Raw genomic sequence first — 23,302 nt, forward strand, 5'->3', positions numbered from 1 at the left:
TTAACAGGCTTCTGCTGCACTGAGGAGGCAATGCAATAATTTTAATCCGGTCTGCTGGATTACAAGAATTGACAAACGAAACCTATCGTTTGCAACCCAAACAACTTATCTATTGCTTATTGGCATGTCCAGGCAGTCAAAGGGAACTCTCCCCATGTGATGTCCACGTGTTGTAAGAAACTAGAGCTATAAACCAGAGTTAATGTATGCTTGTTAATATATAAATAGAAATAAAAATCTTTGAATTTTAGTGATGAAGTTTGTTCCAGTGAAACTAAAAAGGTCTTGTCAAGGATTTGCTTATCTTAATGTAATGGTTTTTTTTTAGGTAATATATGAATAGAAATAATTAAGCTTTAAAATGTTAGCGATGAAGCTTGTTGTGAAACTATGAAACAAAACAAGTTATTCTAGATGTAGCTTTAAAAAGGTTGGACAAAATTAGCCTACTTTAGATCAGAAACCCCCAAGGATTTATCTAGTTTATTTTTTATTATGAACAGAAACAATTAAGTAATGTAATGTTTTTCTTTTCCTGCGTAATATTTCCCTCTGTGATGTTTTTCTGTTCATGCAAAGCACTTTGAATTGTCTCATTACTGAAAAGTGCTGCATAAATAAACTTGCCTTGCCTAATGATACTGATCAGAGAGATTTCTCGATTGATTTAAGTTCCTCGATTTATAAAATTCCTTCAATATCTGCCTCAAGGCTTCATTAAATTGTGTCTAATTATTCATTTCATCATTCATCATTTTCTGCGTTGCACAGAGCTCTCGCTTTGGCTAACGATAGCTTACGCTGCTGATCCGCAATGGAGAGAGATGTCTGGGGTAAAAAAAAACCCCACAGAGAACGACGAAAGAAAGTGTCACTTCACTTAATCTTAACGGACGAGAATAAAACAGCAAAACTAAATTAGTGTTGTGTAATAGCGGGTCCTGGATGCTGCAGCAGCTGAGCGGGACACGCGTGCTGCCAAAATAATCGTTATCTGCATCACTATCAGTGATGTCAGTATTTAAATCAAGTTTTCTAATTGGTGTTAAGTCTGAGGAGGCATTTACATTTTTTTTTTGTCTTCTGGACTGATTTGGATGATCTACTGTTCAAAATATCAACAATAATAAAAAGTTCCAGATGCATATAATCTTGTTTCTGTTTGTGAAAATACAACCAAAATGCTTTCCTTGGCCTTTCGAGGCTAAAATATTTCACACCGCTCAGGGATTCTTCAAAACAGTCTGCATTTTCAAATCCTAAATAGAAACCCATTTTCCATAAATAAATAAATAAATGTAAATAGATCTACATAACTAGATTTATAGTTCAGGGTGCCTAACTAAACTGAACAAGTTATCTATTGTTTAAGGGTGGTTTAGTTAGGGCGGAATTAATGCAAAAACAAATCAATTGAAATATAAAGCTATTAAGCGCAGACAGTCAAATAGACGAGCTGTTCACTTAATTGGGTCTTTGGTTAATTCAAAGCTTTCCAAAAGGTAAAAGCTGTACCGCTGAACGATTGTCCCACCTGAGCTGCGGCTCCCTGCAGCTCCTCCAGATCCTCTAACATGCATTATTCCCTGAGTCATGTGATCAGGCTCCTTCCGACACGTATTCTGGCCGGATATTCTCAAGGTGTTCATGAATATAAATCATTAATATAAAGCGAGAACCAGTTTTTTATTTAGTTTTGGTTAATTTTCTATTACATGCTAATCTTGAAAAGGCTGTTCATTAGTTCAAGACTTGACTACTATAACGCCCCGTATACAGGAATCACTCAATCCCTCCTACTCAAGCTTCAGCAGATACAAGATGCAGCTGCCTGACTTGTTCTCCATTTTTCCATCTCTCCACTGGCTTCCAGTACGCTTTAGGAAAGACTTTAACAGTCCTGCTGTCTGCTTTCAAGACCACCATCGGCTTTGCTCCAGCCTACCTGAGCTTTTAATGCCTCACCATCATGTCATCACCTGTGTGCCCAAGTGTGAGTGTATGACTCTACAAGTCCTTAGGACAAGATATAAACAAAAGGAGGATTGTTCATTTGCAGTTCCTGCTCCTAGAAAGCCTTGTTAACATCACTGAGCTACGAGCTTTTAGAACATAATTAAAAACATAAACGGCCTTTTGAAGCACAGCTATTGTTTGGGTGTGGTTCATGTGGCATTTATCTGGATGTGTTCCTCCAGATAATATCTACTATTTCTATTACTCCAGACACGGAAAGCAAATAAGCACCGTCTGAATTGCTGAAAAGTGCTATATCAATAAATTTTGACTGATTGAGATGATCTCGGCGCCTTCAGGAATATGGAAGTTGTACACAAGGCTTTGCTTCCTGATGTTTCAGGTAACTATTTGTGATTTTCCCAGCATGTCGCAGAAGAAAGCAGTCTGCTTTAGGTGTTGCCTTAAAATACATCTACATGTATACCTCCATTTAACTCAAGCTATCTTTTAGATTCCTAAAAAGCCATGAAATCATTATCTGGACTTAAAGGCACCTTAATGTTACAGTCTCTAAATGTATGCATTTAAGGAAAGTAATAAAAATGCTCCAAAAAGTTATTTCTGTCATCACTCTGGCTTAAATGGAAATATTTTTGGTAACGTTTACTTTGAAATAATGTAAGACAGGATAAAAACAGATCTAGTTAATAACAGTGCATATAAATATCTGGCCCAAGTGTGAAAGAAATAAAGGAAACGAGTTTGAAATGAAAGCAACCGAAATGTCACTGCTTTAAAATCACTTTTATTCATAATCAGAGCTCGATTCATGTTTCAAATTGCAAATTGCAGATTCACAGCTGCTGCTGCTTCCTTCTTCATTTGACAGGAAACACGTCAACATGTTTAAATGAAGCAGAAGAACCTGGAGAGATCATTACCAAAACTACCTGATAATAACTGACTTTAGTTCCTCGTAGTTTTTCTGATCAGCCAATGACTAGTTAACGTCAGAACTCCTTTAGTCTGTGAAATATTCCTGATTCGATCTTAGCTGACGTAGAAGCACCACATTTTTAACGACTCCTTTTTTTTGTGTCCTCTCCAGTAAAGGTTTAATAATGATAGTTATCCATTCAACGTCCAGTACTTGCTCTAAATTCTGATTTTGCAAAAGAATTTGCAGAGAGAATCACGTTGGGTTGTGCCAACTACAACTTCGGGTTCATTTTTGGTGACGGTTCACAGCGTCTCCAGGTTACTGTGCAGAGAGATTACTTGCATATGAATCTGTTGTAAAAACATATTTGGACAAGTGCAGTCTCGTCACAAGCACGGGTGAAGGTTTGAACGCGGCTGGCTGAACTCACTCCATAAATCTAATCAGAAAGGTGATTTGCCATCAAAAAGGCGGAGGTGTGTTTGCAACGGTTGCCTCTAAAAAAAAAGGATGCAGCCAATCAGTTTGGCCTTGCATGCAGGAAAGAAGATAATCCAGCAGAGAGGAAACTTTAAGCCTCATCAAAAACTCTTATATGATAAGTTCAGTCGCGAAGAAGAGGGGCGGACGTGGAAGAACTTCCAAGAGTTTCTAGCAAGTGCCAAGAAACCGCTACAAAATGCTAGCGATTATCGTCGTGGCCGGTGGAGGGTGGATTTATCTACCTGGACAACGACGTGGCAGCAGGTGGCTGGGACTTCATACGCGTGGACAGGGAGCTAAAGGGGCGACAAAAGAAGCCCTTTACATCTGAGGAAAACATCCGGTGCATGGAGGGTCCAAGAAAACCATCATAGACAGACTGAAATTGTGAAGCACGAGCATGGATAGCAGGAGATTGGAGCTAAGGTTGATTGACCCACTGATTGCATCCGTGTTTGTGGTCAAAAACACCGACATGGATATAAAGAGCGTGCTCAAAGACAAATCCTCCAGGATCAGCTTCATCCCACAATCCAGGAACCACTTGGTGATCATCTGTGGATCAAAGGTGACCAAAAGACCTGCTCTTTGACATTTTGGAGCCGATTTCAATAAACCCTAAAATATTAACCTCGCCGTTAACTCTTAGAAAGCAGGGGAAGAAACAGACGACAACAAACTGATCAACTCCCATCTCTCAAGAGACAACAATGCTCCCCTATTAGTCAGCATTTAGTGCAGAATTTAACAAAGTAGGGGTAAAGGATTAAGAAAATTTTAATCGCTGGGTATTTGCTTAAAACACAACGCTTGCTGTCCAAACTCCAGATCTGCCGATACTTGCATCCGCTGCATTCAGCATCCTCCGATGCATGAGTGATTTATTATGAGACCACGTTGCACAAAACTCAGCCGATCTTAAACTCTTGAGCACTTTAGTAGCACTGTGAGCTCCTGGTAAAGGGTTTTCATGGAAATAAAAGCATTAGCTTACTACCGGTCTACCAGTTGCTGAGATAATCAGTCTAATATTCGGCTAGAGCGCCACGGTGTCCCTCTGTCTTCGGTCCGTCCACACGCTGAAGGTCCTGAACTCAGAGGATCCTCTCAGATCTGAGACAGCTGCGTTGTTACGCCTCTGGGCTTGTGTTTTCTGTGTAAGTGTGTGTATAAGTGTGTGTGTTTTAATTAAGGTGACACAAGCAGTTCTCCTGCTGTGATATCACCTGTATTTCACAAAACCACCCTCAGGTGGCAGAGCAGCGCCCTCCCCTCCAGAGTCACTCCTCCTCCCTCTCCCTGACCTCAGCAGGGACCTGCAAGACAAAAAAACAAAAAACAAAAGAAGAAAGAGTCAAACTGCAAAGCTCAACGTCATAATGTGCAAAAGTCTTAGAGTTATCCTTAATGTTTTTTTTCTTCTTCCATGAATCAATAAATTTACAGACATTTACGCCCTCAGACACGTATGTTCAAAGGAGTGTTGCACCGATACCGATACTAGTATCGGACGGGGCTCCGATCCAGCACTAAAATGGTGGTATCGGTATCGGCGAGTACCAACAAATACGGCACCAATACCATTTTGATGTTTGTATGTCACTTGAACGCAGCCTTCTCTCTCCCGACTAGTATTATACATGTTATATAGGTTCATGAAAGTTGCACTATTTTGGCATTTGAGAGCCAAAACTCAGGGTTTAAAAGAGATTATTCAATTATTAATGTAATTCTACTGTCTTACTGTTACACTACTATTATACATGTTATAATTTCACGAACGTTGCACTATTTTGGCCTTTGAGAGCCAAAAGTTTATTCAGCTATTGTCACCCATTCCAGGTAGGCAATAAAAAGTTCTACTACCCTAAGTAGTATGCGGTTCTTCATATATACACGCACACACACATCAATTTCAAACAGATGGTATTGTTATGGTATCGGTATCAGCCAATCCTGCACAGCCAGGTATCGGGTATCGGTATCGGGGCCAAAAAAATTGCATCGGCGCAACACTAGTTCAAACCCACACGCCTCCATCATCACGCTTCCCTCTGAAAGCTCTTCATAGCAGCATCGGTAGAATTGGATTTAATTATTTGGTTTTCTGACCCAATTTTCCTGAAATTTTCAACAGGGCTCGGATCAGGATGTACCGGAGCTTATGTCAGCCCGATTTATCCAATGTCAGAGTCAACTTTAGTTATAAAACACTTACAAACGAGCAGTGGTGGAGAACGTGAAGCTGTCCACCGTCCCACAGCCTCACACTGTCACCACCGTGCTTGATCACTGTCACAGCATTCTTAGAGTTGGAAATCTCACCCTGACTCCATCCAAGTCTCAGCAGCTCAGTCGTTGTCTTGCCTGACTATAAAACATTTCTCCAGAAACCTTCAGGCTTCAGATTTCACACTAGCTTGGTTAGCATGCTCACGTCAAACCAGTTAAACCAGTTCAACTGTGATACACTGATGTCACAGCAGTTTTCAGCACATGTCAACCTTAACATTTGTTCTTGTAACTTTGATGATAATTTCGTACAGATCAATAAAAAAACTAAATTTTGTGTGACAGAAAATTTTTATTTAGTGAAAAAGTTCAATTAGGGAAACTCATGGTGTCACATCCTAACCATCTATTTAACTCGAAACACCTGAAAAAAAAACAGTCCTGAGCCTCTAAATGGTTCAGTGGGTCAGTTAATAAATCTCTTTTACGATAATTACATTTTTTAATATGCACTCGTACTTTACAGTACCAGCTGTCCAGCATGGTGGCGGCAGCATCATGGCGAGGTGCTGCTCCACAGCCACTCAGTCCGGTGCGATGCATAAAGGCTAAGCTGAATAATGAAGGAGGATTTCCAACTTTCCCTCAATAAAGCAGCTTAAGGATTTAAAGTTGGACACAGTTGGGTTTTCCACCTGGCCAAGGATCCCAAACACGCTTTAAAACAGGCAAACGTTAAGCTTCTGGAAAGACGTGGACCACGAGCCTGACAAAAATTAGCTGGCTGTGCATTAAAGCTGTGACAGGAAACCAACCCATTTTAACAAACTACTAGTTCTAATAGGTAAGGGGGTAAATATCCAACCAGAAGATGTTTAATGGCTACAAACGGTGCGCGGGGAGTTACTGTATGCATGTATGTTACGTAAAGTCATTGCAGTTTGTCACTGTGTAGACGTTCCACCCTGGAAACAGATTAAAAATAACTTAAAGACTCAAACTAAAACCATGTTGCTGCTCATGTTAGTTGAATGTGAACTTCTTACTGTAACAACCTGCTAACCTTTTGATTCCCCTAAGGGAGATCATTGCTAACAATGAGTGAAAGATAAAAAATGGTACTTATGCAGCACATCCAGAACTGCACCCAGTGACATGTTAAAGATAAAGAGAGAAGTTAATCCCGCAGGCAAAACATGCTTTTCAGGTTAAGAGATCGTGTCATGCTTAGGTTTAACTGTTCAACTTTTTTTGTGTGTGAGAAAATGCTTCAGCTAAAATCACAGCTGTCAGCTTGTACTTAAACTCGGGGAACAAACAGGCGACAGGGTCTGAAAAGCAATGTGGTCTGCTAATCTTTAATGTCTCTGAAAGCCTCTCAAAGTGATTTTGTTGACTTTCTGTCCCCGAATTTGCTAAATTCTTGTCTATTCTGGCCGGTTTAAAGGTGACAAGGATAGTATTTGAATAAATTGGATAGATGAAACGGTGCAGATTTCTGCATTTCCTCTGTTCTGTCTCTGTTTGAGGTCGGTCATGTCTTTGCTGCTATGTCTTGTCTTTCTGAGCACTTTCTTCATATCAACCGAACACTGAAAAACATGGATCTGGAAAGCTGGTCTCTCAATACTATTGATACAATTTTTTTTCGAACGGTATAGGCAATGAAAGGGGGACTCGCCCGGTCCTGATTTGACTAATTTTGTGGGATACACCCTAAATTCTTGGATGGAAAACGGTGTGCCTTTCGACTTTGTCATACCTGGACGTTTGAAACGTTTACATTTGGATTCAAGATACTTGGATCTCAACTTATTGGTTTTTGTGGATTTTTTTAGGTATCAGCAAATACAGCGGATGTCGGAGCCATTTGGCCTTGATCAGGCTGCCGGCTGCATGACGCGCTCGTTAAGGCGGTGAACGGACAGACCTGGAAGGTGAAGGAGCAGAGCCGAAAAGCTGGCTGTGCTGGAACGCAGACTGGCTTTGGTGGTTGAACTCAAAGGGGGTGATGGGATAAAATCTGGAAGTGAAGCGCGGAAAAGCCCCAACAATTTGGAAAATTGGATTTGGTTGCAGCTGACAGGAAAGGCAGTGCAGCTTGTCTCATAACAAATAACATATTTGGATTCCCTCCCTATCTCAACTCCTGGGGTCCGTTCTTCGTACGTCGCTAACTCAGTTAGCAGGATTTCATTGTTGACGATTTGGCATGATCTTGGATCGTTTGGTTCTTCGAAAGACTTCCTGCACTTGTTGTCATAGCAACATGTGCGCCAGCTTAAGCCTGCTCGAGAGCAACCTGTTGCGGAAGGTGCAAGAGTAATTTGCAGAGTTTTTCGAATTAATCGCGTATTGCGCAATAGACAGGATCCTTTAGCGCAGCGTGACAGTGTAATTGTAGAGAGATTTTTCTTGGTGGCTGTTATAAACAGACAAACACATCATTTAACAGTGGCTTTTAAAGAGGAAAAAGTGGTGTTGGAGCCATAAATCTAAAATATTTAAGTTATTTGTATGATGGTTTGCTTTTTATTTTTATCATATTCAGTAAGAAGAGTTGTTCGGGCCATTTTATTGTGAAGTTTAGTTTACTTTGAAAGGCTTGCTTCCTGTCGAGCCGTATATTGTATTAGAAAAATCTATGGATGGATTATCTAGACACGGAGCAATACAGTTTTACCATGTAAACTGTGGATGACTTGGAAAAGGAAGAACTTAATTTTTTTTTATAGATAAAGAATTTTTTTGTTAAAATTCCCAGTTTGCATGCGTCCTTTACTTCCAGTGTCTAAGGAATGACACTGAAATTTGGATCTCTTGACATAACAAGTGGCTTTTTAAAATAAAGTATAATAATTAAAGGCTACCATTCTGTAGAATATTCTTGTATTTCACTTTTACTTGTCCCCATGTTCTAGTGGGTCCCGTGGAGGCTCTGATATAAAAGAACAAAGTAAATATGAGATTATTAAAATGCAAAAATTCATACTGTAGAAAGTGATAGAAACATCTACCATGGACAGTATTTACGCATTAATTTGTCTGCTACTTTTTACCAGCCCTCTCTCCTGGCTTTAACAGATTTTGAGGTGTTTTAATTAATGACTCATATTCGGCATAACCTTCCGTTAAAAGCTCGTGTTCTGCTTGGGAGAAAAACTGTGGGCGTTTTTTGTTCATGCTGAACAGCCAATAGCAGCACTGCTGATCATTGTTTCTACTATCGATACATTTCCCCTTTAAACAAACGCATGAACGCGCAGTTGTCTCAGATAACTCAATCCAGCCATACTAATCGTAATCAACAGGTGTGTTCGAAAAACCCAATTAGCCGGATCAGGATTAGCCGGATGAAATCATCTTGGATGTGTCATTTGATCTCGGATGTTTTAAGCAACGTACGAAGAACGGACCCCAGGATTGTTATGGCGGAGAGTGCTCAGAAAAGCTCCCCGGCTACCCCCCTCCCCCGCGGACACCTGTGGATGCTTTTCTGAACTGTGGGCCGGCTGATAACATCAAGGACTATGGCCTCTGGAGAGTGTTCACGGAGATATAAACACTTTCACCCAAACAGTCACACATAACTGATTTCTTATAAAACTGATGAACTTACGTACATGCGACGGGTCTCAAATGTCTACCATGTGCATATATGTGTCTCGTGTTATTTGTGCTTCTCGTGCATTAAGGGTTTTTTTTTGTCGGTTGCTTTACTCTTTATTTGTGAGAGCATAAATTGTCAAGCATCTGTCTTTTTTTTTTCTCCCTGCCCTTCCCTCATGTTGTTGTAATCTTCCTTCAACAGATCAAGGGCAGCGCCTTGTGGATACAGTAGTGTCCTTGGCAGCACGGCCTCAGTGAACCGTCTCCCCCCTGAAACGTTTGTGATGTTTATGTAATGGTGATGGCACTGAAACAGCAATTTCCCTCTGGAATTATTATTATAATAATTATTATCTGATTCTGATTCTGATTTAGCTCACAGAGTAAAAAACATGACTGATTTATTTATTTCTGAGCACTTTGCATTCAGCAGATGTTCAGTGTGTTTATATAGTTTTCTAAATGAATATCTGCTGCCCTCTTGTGGTGACAGATTGTTGCTGTGCAGCTTTTGCTGTCATTTCTTAACAATAATGTCCGAGCAGATAAAGAAACGTAAAGCAGGAGAACCAACATTATCCCTGAAATGTGTTATGGACTAAAACTCACACAGACATTGTTGAAGCCTGCAGCCATTGGATGATTATTTATGGCAGAAATGTTCACACGGTCCTCCTGAAACATGAAATTATTTAATAGTTTTAATGGCTGGATTTTTTTGTTGGGGGGGGGGGAAGCTTCTGGGGTGTTTTATCTCACTCTGGTGTCTGAAACGTATCCTTCGTTGCTAAAGCCAGCTGTGGTCGGAGGAGCCTGGGCTTCCGGTGTGGTCCGAAGGTAGAAGACGAGCAGGGCGACCAACGTGCCGATCAGCAGCAGGACCACGATCACAGAGGCTGCGATCCCTCCGGCGTTGTCTGGCTTCTTTGAGGCTGAAACAGAAAACATGTCATCCCAAGTCCTGCAGAGGATCCTACTGGCTCAGTTCGGGCAGAACATTTACAGAACCTGCTAAGGCCAGGAATCAGGATAAAATATTGGTAATTGAATCATGAAATGCCTTTAATTTAAGCCTTTTAATAGTATTTCTTTACCTTATGTCCCTTAACAGCAACAAACTTTAATGCATTATATAATGATTTTATGTAACAAATCAACACAAAGTAGAGTGTAATCGGGAAGTTGATGGAAAATTACACATTTCTATTTATCAGCAGCTTATCTGACTCCCCTAAATAAAATACAGGCTGACTTTTCTTTAAACGTCACCTAATTAGTAAACAGAGGCCAGCTGCTCTCCTGCTGGTCCTCAGAGGTTTGTTAGAGGACCTTAGTGGTCAAACAGCATGCTGGAGACCAGGGAGCACAGCAGACATGCCAATTATAAAGATGTGGAGATGTTTAAAGCTCAGTTAGCATCATAAAACAATATTCCAAGCTACGAATAACTCACAGTGCTCTGATCGATCCATTATCTGAGAAACGATGGGGTAGTTTAGATCAAAAGTACATCCAGGTGTTACAATGGCCTAGTCAAAGTCCAGACCTACACAATCTGTGTTAGGAGCTGAAAACTGCTGTTCTCAGACCCTCTCCGTCCAATTTGCATGAGCTTGAGCTATTTTACGTAGAAGAACGGGGAAAAACGTCAAACAGTCCCTAGATGTGCAAAGCTGTAGGAGACACACCAAAGAACCTGGGAGCTATGTCTACAGCGAAGGTCAATGTTTTTGTGCAGGTGTTGACGCTGTTTGTTCTCTAATGTTCCCTAAAAAAAAAACTCTGAGGCCCTCACCAGGATTTATACCGAGATTAAATTACAGGTACTATGTTTACAAGGTTTGGATTTGTGAGACAAATGTTTAAAACCATGCATCGTTTGAATTAGTCTATAGTCAGCACCTTAGTGGAAAAAAATATATAGTTCATGAATTAATTTGGGATTTCCAGTCTTACTCGGTTCTGTGACTCTGGTGGCGCAGTCGAATCCGACAGTGTACTCGATGTCATCCAGAGCTAAGAAACCCGACGTTCCTTTGATCCCTTCAAACACAATCTGTTGAAAGGAAAGACAAAATGTGACTTTTTTAATCCTGACCGACTCATCAATAGAAGGACAGATCAGAGTTTTCTAGAAGGTCCGACCTGGTACTCCTCCCGTGACGTGATGTTTAGCTCAAAGTGCCTCCAGGGTTCCCCGAGTTCGTTCACCGTCAGCTGCTCATAGATGAGACCCCCAGAGAGTATCCAGATCTTCAGCTGGCAGTCCGCTGCGGACGTTCACACAAACATGATGCGTCGCACACAGAAGATCCGGACTCTAAAGCCCATTGTTGAACAATCAAGCTTACATGAGTGGAGCTTGTAGGCCCAGAATCGCAGACAGGTGGCCTGAGTCGGGGGCAGGTGAGAGCTCAGCAGCCAGGCGTTTTGATTGGCTGGGGTCCTGTTGCTGCTGGGAAAGAACAGGAAGTGACCTGGATAAAACAAACAAACAAATAAATAAATATACACAAAAACAAACAAATGAATGAATAAACAAACAAATGAATAAATAAATAAATGAACAAACAAATAAATAAATAAACAAACAAACAAATAAACAAATGAACACAGGAACAAACCAATAACTGAACAAACGAATAAATAAATAAACAAAAAAATAAATGAATGAACGAATGAACAAAGAAACAAACAAATAAATAAACAGTAAACAAACAGACGTATAAATAAATAAATGAACAAACAAATAAATAAACGAATGAACACAGGAACAAACAAATAAATGAACAAACGAATAAATAAATAAACAAACAAATAAATTAATGAACGAATGAACAAAGAAACAAACAAATAAATAAAAAAGTAAACAAACAGACGTATAAATAAATAAATGAACAAACAAACAAATAAATAAACGAATGAACAAACGAATAAATAAATAAATAAACAAACAAACAAAAAAATAAATAACCAACTAATTAAATAAATAGAGCGGGCCATATGTAGGTAGAACAGAAATTCTTAATAATCGAAGCAGTCCCAGTGGCGCTGGCTCTCCGACGCTAACCTTTCTCTGTGCCGAGGGTGTGATCTTCAGGCGGGACGGGATAGTGCCGTTCTGCCTCCGGACTGGTCAGCTCCCAGTCCAGCTTGTCCCGTTCGTTGTTCTGAATGTTGCTCCAGTTGCACATCCCGTTTTCCAGGCTGCACTTAGAAGCTGAGGTTTTCAAAAGGAGAAAATTTCAATCTGCTTACAAGCAAACAGCAGAATATGACTATAATACGGGCACAGCTCAATAAATTCATTGACAAGAAGGCATTGCTAAACTTTTTAGATTGCTGGATCCAAGCATATCAGCAGAAAGTTTAGTGGAAGAAAAAAAATGTGGACAAAAACGCCCTCCTCCAATAAGCTCCCTGAGAGGGAGACGAACAAATGAGCCGTCTCTACCGGGAGGACAGAGTAGCTGCTGACCTACACTGTCCCATTTCTAACAAAACAGCAAAAATGAAGTTCCCTTTCATATTGAATTAACTTACCTGCTCTCCAGCAGAAAGCCTGCAAGCCCTACATCAGTTTAGAGTCCATGCTCCATCATGAATTATCTCCCCCTGGTAATAATAGCTGCACCGATATAGACTTGTTTTCTCCTGGTTGTTACTACTTTTTCTTTTCTTGGTTACTTTCTCTTCCTTCTCGCTGGGCAAATGATATGCATGGTCCTCCATTTAAACAGAAAACGGATAATTTAATTTGATCTATGGTCGTCTTTGCTCATTATACTCCTCCACCGACAGCCCGTCTTCATCATATAGAAGACAAATAGGGAAAACGCCCATGGCTGACAGGTTTGTCTGCAACATTATGTCTCCCAGTGGAAGCACCCACACCTATGGATTTATAAACTAGTACTACTAATTCAAAGTTATGAAAACGCTTTAATTTTTAATGCAATTGTTATTAGACTGTGCTAAAATATGCATTTATAAAAGCATCACTTGATTTTTCCTAATTAAAAGCCAAATTAGTTACACACTGTCCCTTTAAGAATAGTAACGGCATTTAAAGTCCCCCACACCTACATTTATACCAGTAAATTAACAATCTCTACTCAGCAACAACACACATAATTTATTTTATATCATTTTAAGTCAGGCACTAATGGCTTAAGTAAGCACGTTTGATTATTCGTATGAATATTTGTATGCAATATTATCATATTAATCCACAATCAGTAGGAAAACTGTTTTTTTTTTCTTTATACTGCAAATTTTGGTCAAAACAAACCTTGATCTTCACATGGGTGAGCGGAGACAGAGATGTCGTCCACAGCTACGTGGGAACCTCTGCTTCCTGATCCGACCACCTCGAACTCCAACTGTGCAGCAAAATCAAATGAAAACCAAGCCCAATAGGGGAGAAGTACAGTTTAATATAGCGGTGAACGGTACCTGCCAGTCCACAAGGCCGCTGGAGACGTTGCCTTGGCCGTGACGCCAGTCGTCTCCCTGATTCAGGCTTTCAGAGAAGATCGGCACTCTCTCTCCCTTCTCCGGTTTCATGTACACCGTAAGGTAGCCTGAAAGGCACCGACCACCAGCTGGTGACGTCGTTCGACAGAATGTAGCTTTCTCTGAATTATTATTCATATTAAGGCATTTCACCTGGATTATTTCCTTGCATATGATACCAGAAACTGACACATTCTGGTTTAGAGGTTCCCCGACGGACAGGGGAGGCGAGGACGGTGGTTTGACCGGCTGGAAGAATATCTGCGTCGGCGTTGACCATCATGTAGTAACCTGGACAGAACATATGTAGTAGGGTGGGATAAATCCTACTGTTTGTTTTCTGTATAGATGTTCAAACATTGCTATTCTCTAAAGGGCATTTTTCTGACCCAGCTCGGTCCCCAGCGTATGGTCCGTTTTGGGTCCGTTCGCCGTGGTGGTGCGTCCGCTTCGATGGAGCCACCTAACTGCGCCGTAACTGCTGTAGCCACACTTCTGGCCTTCAAACGAACACTTTCTGGGTAAGGCACACGGGCCGTCCAAAAATGTCACATCATCAATGGCCACCTGGCCGTCGAAACCGGACCGAACCGCTTCAATCGACAGCTGTTGGAGGACGACAGGAGTTTTTAAAGGTGTGCCGTGTTTCCGTTCTGTCGTATTTATCATGCAGTCTGACTTCTTACAGAAAAAAACAGCGGGATGCTCCCATGAACTTGGATTTGTGACATGCATAAGCATGCATATTTCTTTATAAATTCATGAAGAGTACTATGGACTCACTGTAGCGTTGTCCCAAACAGAACCAGACCCACACAAGTAGCTCTTTTAGTTACTCGTAAACTTATTTAGTTAAATCCTTCTACAAATTCAGTGTATTTTCGAAATATAGAAACAGGCTTGTTTGAAATAAACAAACCTACACAGGTGTACATTGAATAGCCAAAAACATCTAATATTACATGTGGTTTCTACAAAATCAACAAACAGGCCACTTTTAATGACAACTGCGATCTGAGAGTGTGTAAACCCCTTCATGACCAGCATCTTCAGCCCTTGATAGAGGCAAAGCAAAGCAAGGCAAGTTTATTTATCGAGCATGAATACACAATTCATGGTGATTAACAGGACATCAGAGGAAAGAGATAAAACAAAGTAGAATTGCATAAAATAAGGGATTACAAATGAAAGCTAGTTAAGCTGCAATCTGGTGCCGTGCCTTTTTGCTCTGTAAGCTTTTAATGTTTTTCTGTATATGATCCCTGATCAAAACAATATCTAAAAAATAGTTGTTAAAACCTGCAGCAGATGAAGATTTTGGAGCAGCACACTGCAAAAGGGGAACTAAAAGTAATGGAGTGAGTATTATTACCCCTAAAATATGATGATTAGATATATTGCACTTGAAATAAGATGATTGAGATGAAATGTTTCTGATTTAAGTGCAAAAATCATATTCCATTGGCAGGTGGAGTCTTATTTACCTGCTTAAATCAAAGAAAAATACATTAATTTCAAGAAAATTTGACTTACATTTAGTTTGCTTTTTGCAGTGCAGGGTCAAAGTCTGGGTTTAAATTTGACTGAGATGCTGTTTGCATGACCTTAAAAGGGCTGTCAACGTTGGAAAACACGTCATGGTAGTGGTTTGGTTTAAGAGGACCTTACTTTTTCACACAAGAAAACTGCTTTTTGTCTTTCTTAAGGTTATCTTTGTCTGCTATTAAAATGTTTTTGATGATTTGAAGGCAAAGAATAAGATTATTTTCAATTGCACTGGTTTGATACCTGAAAGCCTGTGAGCTGGTGAGGAACAGGGCAGTGCGCCTCGTGCCACTCGTTGCCATGAGCTCCACTGCGGGTCCACAGTGTGATCTCATAGCCAAGCCCGTCTATCAGCTTCACGTTCAGAGCACCTGGATGGGAGCAGGAAGTTAGAGTCATCAGTTATACCTGGAGGAAGGTGCGTACCAGGTGAAAGGACAACGCTTAATTGGTGATCAGAATATCTTCAATCGGTTGGCTCCAGGTTTGATTACCTGCGTTTGGCCCGTAGAGCTTATAGAAGAAGATCAGGCACTTCTCCGTGGATGTCGACAGCTGTGGAAATGACACCAAGCGTCCAAACGCTCCACGCAGTGAAGGACTCCACATGTCCACAACAAGACTATGGCCTGGTAAGGCAAGGCGAGTTTATTTATATAACGCTTTTCAGCAACAAGACAATTAAAAGTGCTGTAGTGGTGACCCCCAACAAGATGAGATGGGAATTTAAGACAATTTGTAAACACAGATTCCTCTCAATATATATATATATATATATATATATAAATAGAGCAATTCATTTCAAAGACTGGAATTCATAAGTCATTCATTACAGGCACAGTGATATACAGTCATAGAAAAAAATATTGCACTTGTTTATTGATTGGACTTGTCAAAAATAATGGTTATATAATAAAGTACTAATTCCTGTGAGAATTGTGTAACTAAAACATACAGAAAAGAAAACACGGAGTGCCTAAAAGCATTATTATTGATGTCAAAACTTAAATGATTCTGGTTATCATAAAAAAAAATCATGGTATATAGGCTAGATATTAGCTAAATGAATGTACCTGTAGTTTTAATGAGCATTGAAATGAACGACAAACTCAAGAAAACAAAGGTAGTCTTATATGAATAAAAATAGCCAAATTCAGCTTTATGCAAAATGTTGATGTCAAATTAAACCAACGTAAAAATAATTTTTAATAAAGAAATTTTATTTCTATAGCCATGTTTTAGTCATGTGGGCCACAACCGCTATGTTTATAGTACTCATGCGTACAGTTTTTATAATGTGATATTATTGGAACAGAATACCTAAACTATAACGTGTTTTTTTTGTGTGATTATTTGCTCTGCCGGTCCAAATGTTGTATATGGAAAAAAGTACAATTCATCGATTGATAAAAAAAAAATAATCGACCAATTAATCAACTATTAAAGTAATCGTTAGTTGCAGTCTTAGACCAGACCGTCAGTAAAGACTTTAAAGTGATGCCCAGAAGAAAGTTCTAGGAAGACAGAAATGGTACGTAATTGATGACGTCGTTTTATAAACACGTGGCCATAATCTTAACAATATTATAAAAAAGTAACATTTTTACGTAGTTAATATTAGCGCACTTGTTTTAATTGAGGCTCTGGTCTCATACAACTCATGTGACAGCCTCTGCATGGAGTCTAAGCTACAAAAATATAATTTCCCAGTTGATGGGAAAGTTAAAAAAATGTGCACAAGCAGCACAAATCATTGCTGTCTGGCATTTGCTGGTGCTGATCCATGGATTTGACAGCTCAAAAGTCAGTGCAGCCGTCTACCAGGAAATTTAGAGTGATTCCTTTGTCCCTCTGGTGATAAACTTTATAGAGATGATTTCAATTTCTACCAGGAAAACAACCTGGACTGCTTGAAAACAGCCACAGGCTTAACCCCTCCATGCCACGCTACATCAAGCATGGAGCATGGGGCGTGCCAAAGGAGAAAGAAAATTAACAAATTCAATACCGGTCAAAGGTTTGGGCACACCTTGTCATTTATGGATTGTCTGTATTTTTATTACTACCTCTGTGAACTGCTTACAGGTGAATACCTCATGAGACTCATCGAAAGAATGCCAAGAGTGGCAAAAGCAGTAAAAAAAAGTATAAAAGATGTCAAGTTATTTAAAATGTTATGTTTGTTACACAGTTTCATAGACTTTGGCTTCATAGTTTTGATGTCTTGACCATTTATCTACAATGCAGATGTAATAAAAATAAAGAAAGAACTATTGAATGAGAGTTTTTCCCCCGAATTTGAACGGGTCTGTTATGCTGCAAGGCTCTAAGACATGAGCTTTACAGTAGGCTCACATTTCTGATTTGAAAATATTTATTTTCTTACTAATAGTCAAATTTTCTTGAGAGATGAATTTCAAGTTTTCATTTGCTGTAAACTTTAATAATTGAAATTAAGTCAGCTTTTCAAAAACATTCTAATTTTAAGGTTCGACTGAGTTCCAAAATATCTAAATTGTACAAAAGGAAAAAAACTGAAAAAAGACTGAAATTATAATTAGTTTAATAAATTTCAACGTAGTTCACCAGAAAAAAACATGTATTTAAAATGTCCCAGGCTAGGCAGAGATATGTGATGAAGAGTTAAATGCTAAAGTTTCAGATCAATGATTGACTTTATTCTTATTTCATTTATTCTCCAAATATTTATTCACTAAATATAAAGGTTTATTTCTGCCACCTTCAATAGAAGTGGTGAAAAATTTTGTAAATAGTTTTTTTTAACTGTTATGGTTGAAAAAATAATTCTTGTTTTGCTACCATGTTGAAGCTTTCTACAAATGGAAAGAAAAGTGAACCTGAAGTAATCAGCGTCTGCTGTAAAAAAGAATAAAGAAGACTTTTAAAAAGTGGTTGTTCTGCACGGTCTCACCTATCCCAACGGTGTGATCCATCCCAGTAACCACAGACCAGTCAAAGTCGTCACTGTTGTCCTGATACCAACCGCACAGCCCTTCCTCAAAGTTACACGACAGCCCTGTCGGCCAGAAAACTTCAATTAGTTGAGACATTAATATTTTTATGCACTGTGTAAATAGATGTGAAAGTTACCCGTGGGTGCAGATGGAGAATAGTCAGCGTGGCAGCTGGTGAAGTGAACGTTCCTCACTTTGATCCATGCATAAGGCTGAACTTTCACAGCACGGGCTTCAAATGCCAGCTGATTAAAGGAGGAAGAAGATAAGCTGTTATTTAAAAGTGTTTTTTTTTGTTATGTAAAGAAATTAGATCACAATTAATAATGCATATTTTATATATATATATATATATGTATATATATATATATATATATATATATATATGATATCTCTCACGTTCAATCCAACTCGAAAACAGGCTCATTTGTGGGAAATGTTGTAAAAAATTTGCTGCAATTACTCATTTGCATAAGTTTGCACAAACCTAAAGAAATACTTTGTTGATTAAACCGCCCATTAGATTTGTTTTGAGCTTTTTGTCTTCTGATCTGAATGACCTGCAACACAGTCCAATTTAGTCTGATTTAATGTCAAACAGTGGGGGATAATGTTTTGTGGCTCTGTGCGTCAAGCTAGTAGCCTCCTGTAACTCACAAAGACAACTACCACCAGGGTTACCCAATTGTCTGGGGGGGGGACCCCATTCTGTGTATGTAAACATCTGGTTTAACTGCATGGAAAAAGCTTGACCTGACAGAAAAACAACAGAAAACTAGAACAAAAGCTTAGATTTATCATGAATGGAACAAATCTATTGATTCACTTTTGAAACCTGACCTGGAAGCGATGTTTCCTGACTCCAATAAGAATTTCAGCATGTTTCCAAGCCTCTTCCTCCTCCTGTGCTCCCGTTTTCCCACTGAACTCCCACAGTTTAGGTCTCGGCCCCAGCAAGCTGTCGATCACCCTGACGGAGAGCTCCCCTATAGCACAGAGAGAAGATCCCTGTCATAAAGAGTAAATCCAGCTGACATCAGATGTGGGATAGGAAATTACCGATGTGCTCCAAACTCCCAGTGAGCGCAAAGTCAAAGCTTAGGTTACAGGCTGGGCCGGTGGGACCCAGGAGGGGTGTCCGAGTCTGGGCTTCTGTTAGCTGCTGACCTGCAGCCTCGGCTACGTACAAGTACTCTGTTTAAAACAAGGAAATTAAATAATACATTTATGTTGGATGATTTTTTGATTCAGAGTATGCATCAGTTCATCGATTGCACAGTTTGTACCTTCAGTTGTTGAGTTTTTATACAGCACCCAACCTTGACTCCCCACACTGGTGTCAGTCCAGCCTGAGCTGCCCTCAGCATAGGAGAAATCCCCTGCAGCAACAACCCAGGAAGACGTCATACTTAAAAGTAGGAACACATACGCACACCCTCAATGTAAAACAGCCCCAATGACGTATGGGACGTCATGAGGAAAAACTGCAGTGCCACTCCGGCCCAGCAGGTGGCGGCAAGAAGACATGCTCCATAGTAGCATAAGTCTGTGAAGGGCAGATTTTAGAGTTTTATGAATATAATTTTTCCTCAGCCATGGCGAGAACGACGAGGACGATTTTTAAGTACAGTATCGAGAACTTTTGAATATAGCGAAATTATTTCTATAGCATGCTGAGCTGGTCTCTACTTTTAGCCTCGTGAGACCATCCTGATCTCGCGAGCTTTCAAGGTTTCACTCGCAGATCAGTCTGGATACTCTCCGTTGAAGAAAATTTGGAGCCGTTCACCAAACGAACGTCCAATCAGCGTTGGCTTTGAGGCGGGTTGAGGTGTGACGCAACGGGAAGCGCGTCAGTTCAGTCTTAACAGCATGGCGGCTTCAGCCGATGAAACTAGCGTTAGCGTGGCTATCGAGCAAGTTTTATCGGAATTACAGAGTATTTCTTTGCTGAGCTAACGAGCCTTTACCTGCAGCAGCAAGAGTAGCTTGGCTTGTGGTTGTGTTTTCGTCGTCGCTCTGTTACGAGCGACGACGAATCTGATTGGTTCATTTGGCCCGTCTATCACCAACATAGGCCAATCAGCTAACCAGTATTTTCGCCCCTTCCCAAAATTACTTCAACGGAAGGTTTCCAGATGGATATGCGGAGCAAATCTATCTGGCGGAGTCAGGTAACTCTACTTTCCCTGCCAGAGTAAATCCGCCGATCTGATTTAGACAGACACAACGAGACGCAGACAGCGCACCCGTCAGCTTCTAGAAGGCTGAAGTGTTTAATCTTTTCCTTTTTTCCCCTTGTGGTTAATGGATGCAAAAAATTAAAATAGTTCACAGTTAGTTTCGGCTAAGTATAGCCGAAACAAACAGCAGTCACCCTAATGTAGTGGTGGTAAGATCATACTGTGGGGATGCAGCCGAATACAGAGCATTCCTTGAACAAAGCCTGTTAGAGGGTCGAGAGAAATTTAAGACAAGGGTAGAGGTTCGCCTTCCCTAAAATAGAGCCAGAGTAACAATATAATGGCTTTGATAACAAGATAAGAAACTCCTTTATTGTCCCACAATGTAGAAACTTGGGCATGAAAGTGGTAAAAACACAGGGTTACACACTAAATCAGTAGTGTAACTAATCTAAAGTTACTTTTAGAGCAACAGTGAATGAGTTAATCAGAAAGGCTAAAATGAAAGTGAAAAAAGAAAAACAACCATAGTATTGGACTATATGTCGCTCCTAAATATCAGTCAAACAATGCATCATAAAGAGGAAAAAACAAATAGGTCGCACCGGACTATAAATTGCATTAAATTAGACATTTAGTTCACAAAATCCATGACTAAAAACCGACATTTAATCCAATAGGGCAACTCATTCAAATACACAGATGCATCCGGCAAAGTTATTGCTAATTGGGCCTTTACGCTGAAAATTTTCAAAATCACGCTGAAATTAGACCATGAGCCAAATGGGGCTTCGTGCTAAGCTAGCAGCACAACACCAATGTTTGATAACAACATGGAAAGGTCAGTAAGCCTCTTATACCTACATAAGAGAAAGTTTTAAACCGCCTGGACAACATAAGCTAACGCTAGCTGTTATTAGCGTCACCGACAGCACAATTCTGTCGCAGTGTTCAGGCTTTGCTGCCTATAAGTTAATATTTCAATTAATTTTTAAGTGGTACAGGAGCAGCATAGATTTTCCCCAAGCCTAGAGCGCCCTCGTGTGGCTTAAGATGGTAATGTTTACACCTTGGTTTATGTTAGTCAGTATATATTACCATTTAAAAACATGTTATATATTTGATATACATTGCACCTGACTATAAGTTGCAGGATCGGCCAAACTATGAAAGAAAGCGTGACTTATAAGCCGAAAAATACGATAAGTATGGGACCATTGTTGATTATATGATAATATGGCATGTTCAGGTAAAAAAAATAAATATTTAAGTTAAATACAGGAAAGATAGCAGCCAATTTACACAACTATGTGAGAAAATATGCAATTTGCATGACTGCAGAGCAACATTCTTAAAAAACATATTCATGTGATGGAATGGCCCAATCAAAGTCCAGATCTAAATACAAACCAATGGCACCAATTTAGGAAATTTGCTAAAATTTGGAAAACACATTGCTTCAAATTTATAATTATCCACTACTTTCTGTTGTGAATTACATAAAATCCATTTAAATACATTTAAATTCTTGTATATAAATGGACAGAATGTGAAAAGTTTAGGGGTTGGATTAATTTTGTGAGACACTGTGCAAGAACATGAACTCTAGATGGCTTCTCATTTCTCTTGCATTTGTTGATATATCTACGAAAACAATGTCATGAAAAGAAATATAAGAAATACAAAAGGAAAACATCTACATATTTCCTTTAAAGAGCTAAGGGCCAAAACGTAAATATAACAACAAATTCATGTTTATGGGCAAAATAAAAAAATAATACAGATAAATTTACCTACTAAGTGTTGTTAGCAGGATTGAAATTGTTATAAAAACAAATAATTATGAGTGTTGCAAGGTTGAATAAAATGGATGTTGCTTCCTATGTCGGTGTAGTTTTAAACAAACTCACCACATTTGGCCTCATCCTCTGCACCAGCACAGTCAGCCTGAAAATCACACATCTTCGCTGGATCATCGATGCAAGGGTGCTTCGGGGGTCTGGGAAATTTCTCCAGGGTGCTATTCCCTATTTGGAAAAATAAACGATTCAAACTGATTCATGTCAATTTGCGGAATTTACTTATAAATATGACGTTTTTACAAATATAACAGCAACCCCTTAATTGGCAACGGGTCACCGGTGACCCATCGGCACGTATTTTTGACATCAGAGTCAAGTAGTTCCTACCGTAGACTTCTATTTTAAAAACTCTCATTTCAAAATGGTAATCTAGGCCCTCCTCCTTTGATTAACACCTCTTTTGACCAATTATGTTGATCCAGAGCTTCTCCAGAGCCCCTTTCTCGAAACCCTCCCTCCTCCTGTTTTGAGGTACGTAGTTTAGACGCTCATTGCAACACGTGGAGATTGTAGCGTGTGAAATTACCATCATGTGGATGTATCGCTTGTCACAGAAGTGACAATATTGATTACAAATCAGAAAAGTTTTGGAGAGCGCCTAGACATACCCACAGAAAAACAGGTCTAGAATAGTAATTTTTTTATTATTATTATATTGCATTCAAAGTTGAACCTGTCACACAAAAGACTTTACTCTTTTGGCTACTTTATTTTTCAGCTGTAATCTTGCATCACCCTGCAGCTGCATGTCGAAGAAAGAAACAAGAAAACAAGAGGAGAAAAGTGGACAATGTGTGTGTGTTCCAACTTCAACAACTAAAAACTGGTTACCAAAACATCGTACTGGCCTTCTTGGTTTAAAAATGTAAAGCGTGATCTTTACAGAGACACCAAGTTCTTGTCTCTACTTTAAAGGATTCAAGAGCAGCATCTAATTTAATTTGGGGATGTTTTTTTTTTATGCATTGTTGAAATCTTTGCCAGTTAATGGGTTAAAGA

At 39.6% G+C, this 23,302-nt stretch overlaps 1 protein-coding gene across 1 annotated transcript in view; it reads right to left on the reverse strand.

Annotated features, from left to right (window-relative positions):
- Window positions 1-9,656: 9,656 nt before the first annotated feature.
- Window positions 9,657-23,302, reverse strand: part of mamdc4 (MAM domain containing 4) — a 27,136-nt gene continuing 13,490 nt past the window's right edge. The window contains exons 11-28 of the mRNA XM_036140058.1: window positions 22,352-22,468; window positions 19,545-19,637; window positions 19,318-19,452; window positions 19,099-19,244; window positions 18,395-18,503; window positions 18,216-18,320; window positions 15,778-15,912; window positions 15,527-15,654; window positions 14,128-14,344; window positions 13,892-14,029; window positions 13,679-13,806; window positions 13,515-13,605; window positions 12,294-12,443; window positions 11,575-11,700; window positions 11,369-11,493; window positions 11,180-11,279; window positions 9,983-10,155; window positions 9,657-9,898 (exon numbers count right to left, since the gene is read on the reverse strand). Of these exons, the coding sequence (XP_035995951.1) occupies window positions 9,815-9,898; window positions 9,983-10,155; window positions 11,180-11,279; window positions 11,369-11,493; window positions 11,575-11,700; window positions 12,294-12,443; window positions 13,515-13,605; window positions 13,679-13,806; window positions 13,892-14,029; window positions 14,128-14,344; window positions 15,527-15,654; window positions 15,778-15,912; window positions 18,216-18,320; window positions 18,395-18,503; window positions 19,099-19,244; window positions 19,318-19,452; window positions 19,545-19,637; window positions 22,352-22,468 (2,300 nt within the window). The 3' untranslated portion in view covers window positions 9,657-9,814. The remainder of the gene's footprint in view (window positions 9,899-9,982; window positions 10,156-11,179; window positions 11,280-11,368; window positions 11,494-11,574; window positions 11,701-12,293; window positions 12,444-13,514; window positions 13,606-13,678; window positions 13,807-13,891; window positions 14,030-14,127; window positions 14,345-15,526; window positions 15,655-15,777; window positions 15,913-18,215; window positions 18,321-18,394; window positions 18,504-19,098; window positions 19,245-19,317; window positions 19,453-19,544; window positions 19,638-22,351; window positions 22,469-23,302) is intronic.

This window comes from Fundulus heteroclitus, chromosome 8 (assembly GCF_011125445.2).
Source record: "Fundulus heteroclitus isolate FHET01 chromosome 8, MU-UCD_Fhet_4.1, whole genome shotgun sequence".
NCBI classification, from domain to species: domain Eukaryota; kingdom Metazoa; phylum Chordata; class Actinopteri; order Cyprinodontiformes; family Fundulidae; genus Fundulus; species Fundulus heteroclitus.